Source organism: Phaethon aethereus, assembly GCF_964289735.1.
Source record: "Phaethon aethereus genome assembly, chromosome: 6".
Classification (NCBI taxonomy): Eukaryota; Metazoa; Chordata; class Aves; order Phaethontiformes; family Phaethontidae; genus Phaethon; species Phaethon aethereus.
In genome coordinates, this window is record NC_138580.1 from 34,271,309 (window position 1) to 34,284,870 (window position 13,562).

General features: G+C 44.5%; 1 protein-coding gene across 2 annotated transcripts in view; it reads left to right on the forward strand.

Annotated features, from left to right (window-relative positions):
* Window positions 1-13,562, forward strand: part of TMEFF2 (transmembrane protein with EGF like and two follistatin like domains 2) — a 130,558-nt gene that overhangs the window by 92,044 nt on the left and 24,952 nt on the right. Inside the window, exons 6-7 of one of the 2 annotated variants that reach the window (XM_082001467.1) lie at window positions 4,711-4,859; window positions 6,017-6,076. In XM_082001467.1, the coding sequence (XP_081857593.1) occupies window positions 4,711-4,859; window positions 6,017-6,076 (209 nt within the window). Of the gene's footprint in view, window positions 1-4,710; window positions 4,860-6,016; window positions 6,093-13,562 lie in introns of both variants that reach the window. The other variant, XM_082001468.1, reaches the window with a different exon arrangement.

Below are 13,562 nucleotides of genomic sequence, written 5' to 3' on the forward strand. Positions count from 1 at the left end.
GGCGCAAGGAGGTGCCTGTCAGCATCTTGCCTGCTTCAGGCTTAGTTCAGCTCTGCCAGCCCTCCCATAGGCAGCCTTGTGGGCTTCTCCAGCGTGTTAGCTGCAGAGCTGCACCTCTGTCTGCAGAGACCCTCCACTTCTGCTTGGACGCGATGATCTCATGAGTGGGTCCAGCAATGTCACCAACAGTGCTGCAGGATGCGCCTCGGGGAGTTTACCCAGAATCACCCAAGGAGGTACCCAGGTTTGCCCACTGGACAGTCTTTTTAGTTTGTTTTGATGTTTTTGCTTTCACGGTCACCAAAATAAGTGGATTGCTGGATGTTCAGCTCCTCCAAGATTTTCATCACATGAAATGAAATGGAATAAAATAAAGCACATAAAAGAACTGGAATTAATCAGAGACTATCACAATGACCTGGAAGAATAGACATAAGAAAGTGAGCCTTGTTTAATGATAGCTTACGGTGACAGCCCAAATTTTAATCAATTAACATATGAGCCCATTACTTGGAAGATGCGACGGGCCTGTGGGACAGCATTCAGTATTTCTTCCTTTCTCAGGGGAGCTGCAGGGTATCGGTTGACATCTTGGAAGCACTCCTTCCTCACAGATGCTTTTAAAGCTGCTTTTCTGAGTGCAGAGGCATAGTTAAGCCTTACACATTTAGTTTGTGTATGCTCTTGGGTAGTTTTATACTGTGACCCCCTAGGAGACCTCACTGACCTTCTCGCAGCTTCTTGAGCCCGAGGAAAGCTCCATCAGCCTTTATATTGCCAAGCTTTCTTCAGCACTACGCTTTGGAACAGAGAAACCAAATAGATTTATTGGTATAACTATAATCAGAAGTCATAGCCAGGATGGTAAAATGGTCAAATGATCAAATTACTTAAAATTAGAGGCATACTGAAGTGCCTCGGGGACCGGCAAGCTGCAGGCAGGCCCCTGGCCTGCCAGCCAGCCACATGGCAGTGGGATGCGTGCTGCCAGCCCCACGCAGGCAGGGGGGCCTGCACAGCCGACAGCCAAGGGAGATGAGGCCGCTCCGATTTCATCACTTGTGAAAGAGCGAGAAGATGACAGGGCAGAGGCTGGACATGGCCAGGCTGCAGGTTGAGTGTGAGAAGGGAAGCGCCGGCACTGGGTGCCAGCTAGGAGCAGGACGGGATTTCTTGGCATGAAAAGCGTTGGGGCGAGGCCCTCTTTGGGTAGGGGATTCCTGCGTCCCACGGGATCTGAAGTTTTGAACACCATTAGGACTGTCACCTAATGTGTGCCCTGGGGTCCAAGTAGGGGTGTCATGGTTTGGTTCTGCTTGTTTAATAGGAGACAGTCCCACTTCTGTGTTCTCTAATGCTTCAAGAAGTGAAGGCACCTTTACCTATGGCCACAAGGATTTCATTCAATCAAGTACATTAAGAGCCGTTCATTTTGTATTTGTTACATCACTGGTGGATCCAGCCAAAGGATGATGTATGCTCTGTGGCCATGTGTGCCTGGGCACGCATGTTTGGAGTAAATGTCCCACGTTTTCTTTGTAATTTACTCTTCTGGACTTCGAGGGTATGGTTGAATTGGCAGTCTGCTTGTTCCTCTAGTTCGAAAAAATGTGTTTGAATATACTGCCATTTTCCCTGATAAGATGAGCACTGTAAATTAAACAGAGTCAGCAGCCCATGCACATTAATCTTCCTGATGCAATCCTACCTTTAGCATTTCCTGACATATATTTGATGGTGACTTAATTGTGCAGCCTTAAAGTAGGATTGGGGTATATAAGTGTAAAAGCAGTAAGAAACTGCAGATACAAGTTAGAAGCCGTCCGCTGAAAACTGTGCAAGAGGTGGATGACGCACAGATCCTTGCAGCAAGGAGATTGAGGTGGCTAAGTTTACTGTAGCAGTTTTTTACCACCCATCTAGTCAACCCTAAAAATCAAACTTCACGCAGGAGATCCTGTAAGACTTGAGCATATAGTGTCGTCCCCAGGTTGTCCCCTCCTGCTCTCCCTCGTGCACGAGCAATCTGACGTTAGCACAAGTAGCGTGTGGTTCATGGCGCTCGTGTGGTGCGTCCTCTTAATGCAGCATGCGGCTACAGAGATCTTGCTTGGAAAGGCAGGCTGATTTTGCAGTTAAGATTTTAGAAAGGGGTGGAGAAAAATCTCGGTTCTGTTCTCACTTTTACTGAAGGAGGTCAGAAAAGTTGTTCTGGAACTGTTTTTTGGGAGGTATCAAAAGATGCAAATAAATGCCTAATGGGCTCTGCAATGGTCTTTGAAACCAGTGGGAGAGAGGTCTCTGAGATTTTAGAAACCCCTCACAAAGTGTTTGCAGGCATCTTTAAGCATATAACACCCTTTAAAAATATGTCTAAGTGCCTAACTCTGAGCATAGGTTCCTACATCCCCTAGGCATTTTTTAAATTGCATCCAAAGTTGCTTAGATTTCCCCTAAAGAGCACCGTTTTGTTTTAATTTTCTCATTGACTTAATTTTCTCTTGACTTGAGACGTAGTATATATTAACCTATATTCATTTTTTGTAGCAAAATGTAGAGAAGTGAAGCTGTTTCTGAGCTGTCTTATTACAAAAAGGGAGCATATGGCTGATTGTGTCCCATCTGAAATGCAAATGGTGGAGCTACGTGGAAAGAATTACTGTTGCTTGAGCAGTAAATGTTTCCTAATGAAGTGAGTTTGACTAAGGTGGGAAGCTGGAAACGGCTGCGGGAAGAAATGACGACGGTTAATATTTCGGTGGAGCAGAACATTCTAATTCCGCTGATAAGGAGGTTCTTAGGAAATGGACTGGATTTTTTTCTTATATTCTGTATGTTCATCAGTGTGGGGAAGTTGTTACACAGGGAGCCAGACTCTGTTCTTCAACTAGTTATGAAATCATCAAATTTAATATATGACCACAGCTTTTCACCATTGGCCTCTTTTTGAGCTCAAGTTTTCTGTATTTTGTGAACATTTGCAGAAATTAGACCTACCCAATGTAAAGAAAGTCTAAAAGAAGACAAGTACTGATTCCGCTGATTTCCATCACCCTGGGCACGTTCGCAGAGGCCGGATGCCGAAGGGGATGATGGAAAAATCTAGCCCACACTGTCTAATTTCCTACGTTTCCTCTTTCCACCGAAGTTTTCCTCTTGCGTATATCCCTCTCCACTTCCAGTGGTCGAAGGTGCCCAGATGCCTGGTGCGAATGGGAGGAGAACTGACTTTTAAACACTTTCTTAAATCAAGCGGCGAGGCTAGAGGCTGACATTTCCATTACTTAACTTTCCAAAGGGAGAGCTGTCGAGTCGGCGCAGTGAGGTTCAGCGCGACCAGTGGGCTGGAGGTAGAGCATCAGTTGTATTACATTGCCGTAAACGTCAGAAGGAGCCGGGAAGAGCTTAGATAGCCGCGTGTGCACAGCTACGTGCTCAGAAGAGCTGGAGCAGCTGCCAGGTTAGACCTCTGGCCTTGTCCCCGAGCAGGATCACATCGGTGCTAACGCAAGCATTGGTGAGCCTGAGCTGTCTGTTACATGGCACAGTCGGGGGACAGAAGATTAGCATGCCTTTCCCTTGCCAGTGCCCAAGGGTGTCTGACATCACTAATGATGATGAAATAGGAGAAACCTAAAGAAAAAAGGGGAAAGTAATTAGGCTTCTGCTGTTGGTGAAAGTAATTAGGCTTCTCCATCTTCTGAGCAATGGCAAGGCTTGCTGGGGTCAGGATGTGTCCACGTGAGTGTGTTAGTTCAGATCCGACCTGGCTTTTGAAGCGACCCCCCCGCTATGCTTTTGGTTCATGTCTTGGGGCGGCCCAGGAGCTCACGAGCTGGGTTGTTGTGGCTCTGGAGATGCCCCTAAGCTCCCCAAGGACAGGGCTGCCGCTGCCCTGCCTGTGCTTGCCCACGCGCTACTCGGCCGTGGGATCCTTGGCGCTGCACAGAGCACATTGCCAGGTGGGGAGCGGGCACCGTCCTTCCTGGGTGACACCTGGGTAAGACTTTTTGGTTGCTGAGTTATTCAAAGGCTTTATAAAGCGCTTGTGCACAAAGTCTTTCCCAAAAACAGCATTCCCCTGATTTTAATACTGAGTAGGCCCACGGCGTCCAGGAGCTGGGGACATCCTGCCACCTCTAAGCACAGAGCAGAGGACCGTCCCATCGCTAGTGTCAGTCTCAGTCTTGGCAGATGGTTTCATCCCAGTAGGGTGAAGTGAGGCTTCAGTATCACATACTTTGTTATGATCAGAGTACTTACAGGTGCTGTAATTATTATCAGAATTAAATCATAAATCAATATAAAACCGCATTACGGGCAGCATCTCAACAGAGGTGAATTTTGGGACGTCTTTAATTGCAGGAGGGCAGAGCAGCTTGAATTACGTGCATATCTGCTTGGGTCTTCTTTGGTTTACAAGAAATTACAAGTGGTGACATTGTGTGGCATAGTTTTCCATGTATAACCCTCTTTTTTATCTTTCCTTTTGCTTGCTTTTCTTTTCTGTGTCTCTTCCCTCTCCCTGCATTTCATTTCCATCCAGAAATACAAATGACTTCTTGACAGAACTTTCCACCTTCATTCTGTTGATTTGCATTGTGCAGTCAGGAAAATACAAACACTTTTATTTCTGAGATGTATTTATGATATCATGAAGAAACTTTCTCATATTAGCCTTTTCTTTTTTCTCTTTCTTTATCTTTTCAGGTGTGTGTGCAACATTGACTGTTCTCAAACCAACTTCAATCCTCTTTGTGCTTCCGATGGGAAATCTTATGATAATGCATGTCAAATCAAAGAGGCATCATGCCAGAAACAGGAGAAAATTGAAGTCATGTCTTTGGGTCGATGTCAAGGTAACTCTCATAACAAAACTCATTTCAAAGAATGTTTTCAATTTTTGTTCAGAAAAAAAAAAAAAGAACGGGAGCTGGCTTCTTATTTGGCACTTCTTACATTTCCATTAGACTCTTGCAATTTATATTGTAGAGCGCAGGCTGCGGGAAGGGGCAGAGCCCTCCACGGTACAGATGCCAAGGGAGGCGCAAGGATTGGTGTGCGTAACCCTTCCCACATCCAGCCCTGCACCCGTGTCAACATCAGGCATCTGGATTTTACCCAGAGCAGCTTTCCCAGAGCTCTTCCCTCCGGGTAGGAGTTGGAGCAGGAGAGCAGGAAAGCCTCTCAGATACATTTTGCCACCTGGGATAGATCCTCTGTTTCTCCCTTAACTGGAGCAGCACGAAGCAATCTCAGGAGGCCAAAGACATGCTCCAAAACACACTGCTGTTCCTAGTTTCTCGTGTGACCGGTCCTGGGCCCACGAGATGCCGAAGGTGCCTGGAAGGAAATTTTGGCAATACCAGCTCAAGACTCTCTGTGTTTCTCTATGAATGCCATGCTTCTCTGTATCCAGCTCATGGGTTTCTACATCACCTGTAACCCTTGAGTTGACTTTAAAAACTCTATTTTGTTCTAAAATAAAAATGAAGAAAATTTGCCTTTAAATAGCTCCCGTAAATAAAGTGTCTACTGAGGCTCAGACTCTTAACAGCTTTTTTCCCCTTAGCTTCTGACCTATAAATCCTCAGTACATCTACTTACAAGGCCGTACTATACAGGTGTATTAAACACATTCTGGTTTATTCCTGTCTCTTTAAAGTTAACAACCCTACGTGGTAGTTCATTTCAGGGTACATATTAAAACTCCCCAATTACTTCAAATAGAGCAGAAATGACAAATCCTGCTTCATACTGATATATTTATCCCAGCTGCAATCTGTTATCACATATTGTTAGAAAAAATGTGTTTTCTTAATGGAAGATGTTTCATGTTTCGTTGCAAAAAGCCAGATCCTGCTGTTTTCGCCTGGCAGACCCAGGGGAGCCTTGCAGCCAGCAGCGATGCTGTGCATGCAAGCGAAGCTACGTTTGCCTGGGCACTGGTGGCTGGGGCATAGTCTATATCAAGTACAGGCTCCCCAGGCAATTCAACCTGTTTCTTTTCACACAGATAACACTACAACAACTACAAAATCGGAAGATGGGCATTACGCAAGAACAGATTATGCAGGTACGGTTCCTATTCTGTGAAAATCACAATTCGCAGGAACTATGTAAGTCTCTTTTCTCCTCTGTTGCTAAAGTGAGGTGTCCTCATCTTCTAGTATGGTTTTCTTGGTTTAGTTTAAGCTTAACTGTCTGTCTTTTGCTGGAAAATCTCTTCTTAATAAATGGGCTTCTTCCATTTTTGTCAATGTACAGGTATTCTGGCCATAAAACGCCTGTTCTGACAGTGAAAATAAGTATTGTAAACTATTTGCCAGAATTAGCAGATGTTCACTGAAAATTATTGAATCAGTGCACTAGATTATGCATATTTTTGTCAATATACAGGTTTAAGAAAGTGAAAATCCAGAGCATAGCACAGCTTTGATACCATGAAACATCGCCATAATAGATAATATTACCTGTCAGTGTTTAACTATGAAGTTAATAAGGTTCTTAAAATGTTGTTTGTAAGTGACAAATGGTTTTAATTTATTTAGAAGCTACAATAAAATATAACGGCTGAATAGCCTTGTATGGTGTTTGAAATTAAAAACATGTAAATACTAGTGAGGTTTGGGAGACATTTTTTACACCCTTTGCCTGGGAGGATTGATTTAGAAATTGAATGTGTGTGTGCGCACGCACGTGCATGCAAATATTCACAGCTCGCACTGAGAATTCAAGCCTTTGGGAAGGTACTGTGAAAATGGGTCAGGTGATGCATTCATTGCTTAAGTTTGTGATTTTTTTGTGTTTGGAAGTATTTAAAGAGAGTAGGTGCAGATCGCTGGGTTTACCCGAGCAGCTTACCACGTGACTTAGGTGGAATCCAGCTAGTGGTTTCATAGGTCTTAACATTTCTCACCGGGAGAGTCCTCTGGCAGTAGTCAGTTCAGATGGTGTTCTCTTGTGAGGGCCCTGTGTGCATGATGTCCCTGCGTTAATAGGATACCCAGCCGTTAGAAATGATTGTTCTGTTCCTACTTAAAAATGGTGCTTGATGATTAAAACATAGGGCTATGAATAAATGATGTCTCGGTGAGGCAGAGGAGTGCTGGGTGTTGGGGGTGGCTGCAGCATGAAGCAGAGAAAGTAGAAATGTCTATGGAAAGTAAAAGCTGGGCTTAATTGCCAAAAGATAAAAGATGAGCCATGGTCCAGGTATTTCCTACTGCCAAGGAGCCCTTCCACAGGTGAAGAGTCATGCAAAGAGAGAAAAATCTTCAGTCTCTTTCCCTAAAAACCTTGATTGCTCTCAGCTTTTTTCTGTGAGGCAGCAGTCAGTTTTCTTAAAAGGCTGGAAGGGCTGAGGTTGGGCTGTATCCTGTGTTGGGCAGGAGATATGGCCAAGTAGGGCAAAATGATTTATTTTAAGTTAGATATAAGGGCAAGTAAGATTGTCGTCTTAAATCCTTTATCTTCCTTGCTGGAGAACTGAGGAGAGCACTGGTATCCCCAAGTCAAGATGGCAGCCTGCAGCCCCTGTTTAAATGTTGTGCAACCTGTCCTACTCTGCTGCTGTCTGGTGGTTCAGCTTTAGGATGGCAGCGACCCACATCACCTAGAGAGGAGACAGCACATTTAAGCATGAAGCAACTGAGTTGTGACAAGAAGGGAGGAAAAGCACGTTGCGGGTTAGGGAGGAGGAGGAGATCACAGCGATGACAAGAGAAAGCCAAGTCACGGGTCACAGAGGAAGAGGCGCACAGAAGGCACCTTCAGCTCAGGTAGGCAGGAGGAAGAGAACGGTGCTTGCTTAGGAGAGAGATGATATTTCAGCCCACGCTTGAGAGGAGAGATGGTGGGTAGAAGAAAACTGATCGCAGCAAAGTGTTGTCAGGTGTTGGGAGTCGAGCAGGGAACCCAGGAGGAAACTGCGTTACTGGGCAGGGAGGAGGGCAGAGCTATGGCACAGAGGAGCGGGTCTGTAGCAGAGATGGTCTCCAAGTGCTGAGAGGTCAGAAGGAATGTGGGAACAGATGGTCCATCGGGAGGTGATGGGAGCCTGTGGAGAGGAGACAGGGTACCTCACTCCCCTAGAGCCATGGGAGGGCTGGAGACATCCTGAATCAGCAGTGAGGTCCAGTAGGTTCCTCTTTGGCACAGAAAGGCACCATCATTGCACTGTTGCAAGCAGCTCCTCGAGGCTTCTGGTAGGGCTCGGGCCCCAATGGGCTTTTCAAGGGCAGCAACTATGTCCTCTAGGTGGGTCTCCTCAGGTATCATCCACTGGTTTAACATGAAGCACAGTCGCTTGCACCAGCTGATGTCTTCTTTTTGTGCACCTAACTATTACTCTTGCTTAAATTTTTCATTTTTACATACAGTGACAGCGTGTAGGGTGGAAGTTGCAAGATCATGGAGGGCAATCCACACGTGTCCAGTGTCCCCAGATGTTTGCGGCATGAACCTGCCGGGACACCCTTGGGGGAGAGGGACCGCTGTATCAAAAATCTGTAACAATTCCAGCCTTTTGGAACTAGTTGGTGAACAGGAAGACAGCAGTATAACACTGAGGCTCGGTGAACATTCAGGCTTCAGCTGTTGCCAGGCAGGAAGCTCCGTGCCATCCTCATGTTCTTTCATTTCAAGAAACATTTGATGGTGGCCATTATAGGAATGTGGTATGTGCTACTTTTTTTCCCTACCTTCCTGTCTCCTCAGAAGGGAAATGCTACCCTGACCATGGGGAGCTTTGTGTGAAAAAGCAGCAGTTCCTCAGCCGTTTGTGCCTCTGAAGCAATTTCCCCGAGCCTGTGCCTTTCCAGATAATACCTTTGTTCTCTACCATTTAATGGCACTAAAAATCGCCAAGACCGTGAGCACTACACACTTTTAAAAACATTGACTCGTATGGACTGACTTTCCCAGGGGAGAAAATAGCAGTGGGCATAATTGATGTGTCAATTATGCTAATGCAGCAGTGCCAAATGCTCTTTGCAGAGATTGCGGTAGGTGAGTGGTGCGGGTTTTTCCATGAACAGCCCCGCACACCCAACGTGGTGGCCCAGGAAGGCAGCAGCTTTGCAAACAACTGCAAGTCCCAACACCCAGCTGATTTTTTTCATATTGAACTATTCAAGCCCTCTGTTCACACAGCGTCTTTGCTCCCTCCTGCTCTTTCAAGCCCATTGATACTTGCAAACAACACGCAAATCTTTCAGTTTGCAAAATCGAGAGTATTCGTTCCTGTGGAGCGTAAATCTTTGCATTAAATTTGCGTTGCCTTGTTTTTTTAAGGGCTCTTACTTTATACAGGCAAGATTTACTCTAGTATTGGAAACGCCTGACTAGTGTCGAAGTCACCCAAAAAGCAGTGTCTCCTTTTTCAGCAAAGGAGACGTGGGGAGGGTGAGCCGTGGGTGGCCCTTTTCTTACGATGTCCGCCTCTCCAGGTTCACCAGTCCGCTTTTGCCATGGCTGTGTGTGCAATACGTGTCAGCACAGCGTCTGTACACGCGTGTGTTTGTATCTCTTCTTGTGCAATTCTGGCCTCTCATTTTTCTGAAACCCTAAAGTATTCATCAGACTTGGGACGATTTTCACTTTTTTCAACAAATGGCAGATTGTTGACGTTGACCAAGTTTGTGAAATAAGATTTGGTTTTAGTCAATAAATGAACGGGTGGCATTTTTCCCTCAAATCCACTATATCTTGCAATTTCCATGAAACAGCATTTTTAAACATTTTAAGTATAATGTATGTTTTGGAATGTAGTGTCTGAGCTGAAAGTCCTGTGATTGATGTTTTCTTGAATTTCCTCATTATATGTGTAAAGAAGTTGGCTGTTTCAGTGGCATTTTTGCATTCAGTCTAGGCAGTAAAGGAGCTTTCATTTTGTGTATTCATTTGCCTATTTATTTTTATTCTTCAATATTTATATCCCTTCTTAAGAGCTGGATATTAGCAATTATCCCCCTAGCTGATTTTATCCTATCTCATTATCAAATTACAGATTTTTTTTTCAAGCCATTTTGAGCACTATAAAGAATAAGTCAGTATGGATGAGCCGTATTTCAATGTTATATATTCATGAAAATTGTCAGCAAAGACACTGACAAATTTGATAGACCTATTCAATAATACCATCTTCCAGGCCAGACAAACCTCCCTATAAGAGCATTGATTAGATCAAGTCTCAGCAGCCGAACGCCAGCAGCGCAGCGAAGCTGATGGAAAGGGGAAGGAAGCATTTTCAGCGCCGACAGTCTCCGGTGAAAAATGCACGTCCGCCAATGGTCAGTTTGAGCCGTATTTGTGGGTTCCTCGACGGCGGAACACTCTGCCTTGGCAGCAGCCTCAGGCGGTGCCTTCTGCAGTCTTGGCTAGTCCGGGGACTCTCTTGCAGGCAGTGCCGTGGCCCCGCTGGGTGATGCTGTTGCTGTGCCCAGGAGGCATGAACAAGCATAAAGTGCTGCACCTTTGCTCATGGATGCTCTCTTCCCTGCTCTCCCCTGTGGTTTCCCATGGGATTTCAAATCTACACGACAGGCTTGGATCTTTTTCAGACTGCTTTCTGGCACTGGAACCTTCCTGGCAGTACTGGAGGTGCTCGGGCGAGTAATCCGGCAGATGGCTGTGTTGCCCGAGCAAACTGAACACTCCACCAAAAAGGGCAAAATCCATCTGTATCAACAATCATTTTCCTTTGGCTGGGTCAGGGCTGTGGGATGAAGGCCATGGGAGCCATCGCAGATTTCCCACTCCAAGGATAAAGAAGAGTCTTGAACTCTTCAAAGACTTTTTTCAAAAGTCCAAGAGTCTTTGGGCTCCAAAACAAATATAAAGTAATATTTATGTTTGAGAAAAGAAAACTACCCTAAAACTTTACTAAAGTCCGCCACTCTGCATCGTTAACTTCTTAGTCCCCTGAACAGGAAGAACAAGCCATGCCTGTCACAGAGAACGTGGAGGACTGGCAGCGGTGCACTGACCCAGCACATGTGAGAAGCACTGGGGTGTGATGCCTCCCTTTCTTCACAGGCTCGATACAGAGCCCGCCGAATTCAGTCACAGTCATCCTCACTGACTGTACCCGGTCTGGAGAGCGGCCAGGAGTCAGAACAGCAGCACTGGATTTCTATAGAGAGTGACAGTTAGGTTTTTTTCCTCAGGAATAAAATATGAGAACTTCAGACTAGATTCCTTCTCCAGATTATAACATTTTCAAAGTAGGCTAAGTTTTGAAGTGTAAACCACTTGGCATTGTCCCTTTAAATTAAATTTTGTGTCTGCTACCATGTCAGCCGTTTCCTGAACTGGTGAAGAATAATAAAGCCCCAGAGCTTAGCTATGGGATATAAACTGTCATGCAGTTTTGCTCTGCCTTTGTGAACCAGGCTTTCCTTTCTTCTTAATGGAATTAGCAAGTGAGACATAGAGCTGAGTGCCACGCATCCATCACAGCTAGAGAGAAACCATTTCTCATCTGCAGCTTTGTAAAAACGCTGGGGAAATTGCATCCTTGCATATGCAGATTTGCTTGGCTTTCGATTCTGCGGTCTCCCAAGTCAGAGGTTGTCACACTAAGCAAATAGATTATTTAGGAAGCGTTCCTGCTTTTCCATCAAATCACTTAAAAATTGAAAAAAACACATTTTAATATTTTGACAGCTGTGTGGCAGCATGAATGTGGTCTAGCTGCAGCCTCCGCCTGTGCTCACACACATAGGCTCCTGGCATTTGGGAGTACAAGAATAATAACGATTGATACGTTTCTTTAAAACATGAAGCTTTTAAATGTTACTGCAATTGCTAGTTGCCTTTACAAGTGCAAGGTTCTAAGAAAATACGCATAAGTTTTATGCACAGTGAAAGTCCACAAAAAGTGGCAGATGAGCTCTACAAAACAAAGAAAAAAACAAACAGTATAGATTGTATTTCAGACCATACGATTTAGGTTTTTTTGGCCTGTGACTTGAGGAATGCGACGAGGGCATCGCCCTCCAGGATATGTGACCGTATTATGCCTCACGTGCCTGAATGTCCTTTAAGACGTCTGATCATTCAGAGGCGTAAATGTCTACAAATAGCTGAAGTCTGGGGCATATAAAGTTAAGATGATGTAAGAAGAGATCCGGTCTCCACTTATATGATAATTTCCTAATAAAGGCAGGCGGAGAAGGCATTTTGGTCTTGTTTTGCCTACCTAATCCAGGCACTCCTGATACAAAAAGTTTTCAAAACGTAAAACAGAGGAAATGTCTCAGCTCATTGCGTAGAACGTGGAGGCTTTCAAACTCAAGGTCAAATTTACCATCATGGAAAGTAGTGTAGTGTTTACTTGGGAATGATAACTGTGTGTAGTTTAGTTTAATTTATGCAGTACTATAAAACACAGATAAGAAAACTATTCCTATTCTGTGATTCTTCTGAGTGATTTTCAGAGGCGAGAGAGACACCACCGTATTCTGATAGCATGGAGTTCTCCAGCCATTCCGCTGCCTTGCAGCTCCTCCGCTGTTGTTGATAGCCAGAAGAAAATTTAAAAAGTAGAGAGACAAACTGGTAGGTTAATAAATTTTACTGTCAGCTACTTCTGAACTGACATCTGAGTAGGCAACAGCGTCAGCCCCAGCTACCCACTTGGCCCCCAAACCTTCGCTTGTCCTGGGTGCTTTTTTCAATGAAAAATTGCTGCTGCTTCTTTTTGTAATTTAGCTTCTGGTTTTCAAAAGGTAGAGTGTGGAAAGTCCCACTCCAGCATTTTTCTGTCATCAGGAGGACCAGATGCTTTATTTCTAAAATACGAAAAACGGGGACATTAATGTAATTGTCTAGCAGTGGGCACTGCACCATAGGCTATCCTAAAGGTTTTTCTTCTATAGAACATTCTCAAATGTACCTTTAGATCTTGCTAGGCTCCAACTTACTAAAATCTATACAGTATTGTTTGGAAGAGGGGATGGGCACACTGAGGTAGAGATCACGTAGAAGCCTCACAAACAAGTTCCGTGCCAGGAAGGAAGCTGCAGCACTCCGGAGCACTGCGCTATGTGATTTAACAGCACTTACTCCTAACAGTCTTTTCCTGAGGAGCATGCAAAATGAAAACAGGCTTATGGAGATTTTAAAAACAAGCAATAGGGAGAGAGAAATACTGCTCATTTAATCTGCCAGCCTCAAGAGAATACCTCACTTTTTATGAGAGTTCTCCTTTAACTTTGAATTACGTATGCTAAGCTTGGTAAAATGTGCCTTGGTTTTTGGGGATTTCTGTTTTTTTGTGGTTTTATAATGAGAGAAATTGTGCCTTTTCATTACTTACGATCTCCCAGTGTCATGCTCATGGAACCTGTAATTGTTAGCATTAAAACTTAAATTAGGTCTCAGGTGAACTGATAAGACATCTCTTTACCTAGACTGATGTAGCTCAAGGAAAAAGAGCATTTCCATTTGTACCTTTAAAGCTTGGCCCTTAATCTAGTCACTAATGAATGTGAATCAAAAGTTGCCGAATTCATTTGTGCTTTCTTCCCATAATAAACAAAATCAGTAATGATGTGGGT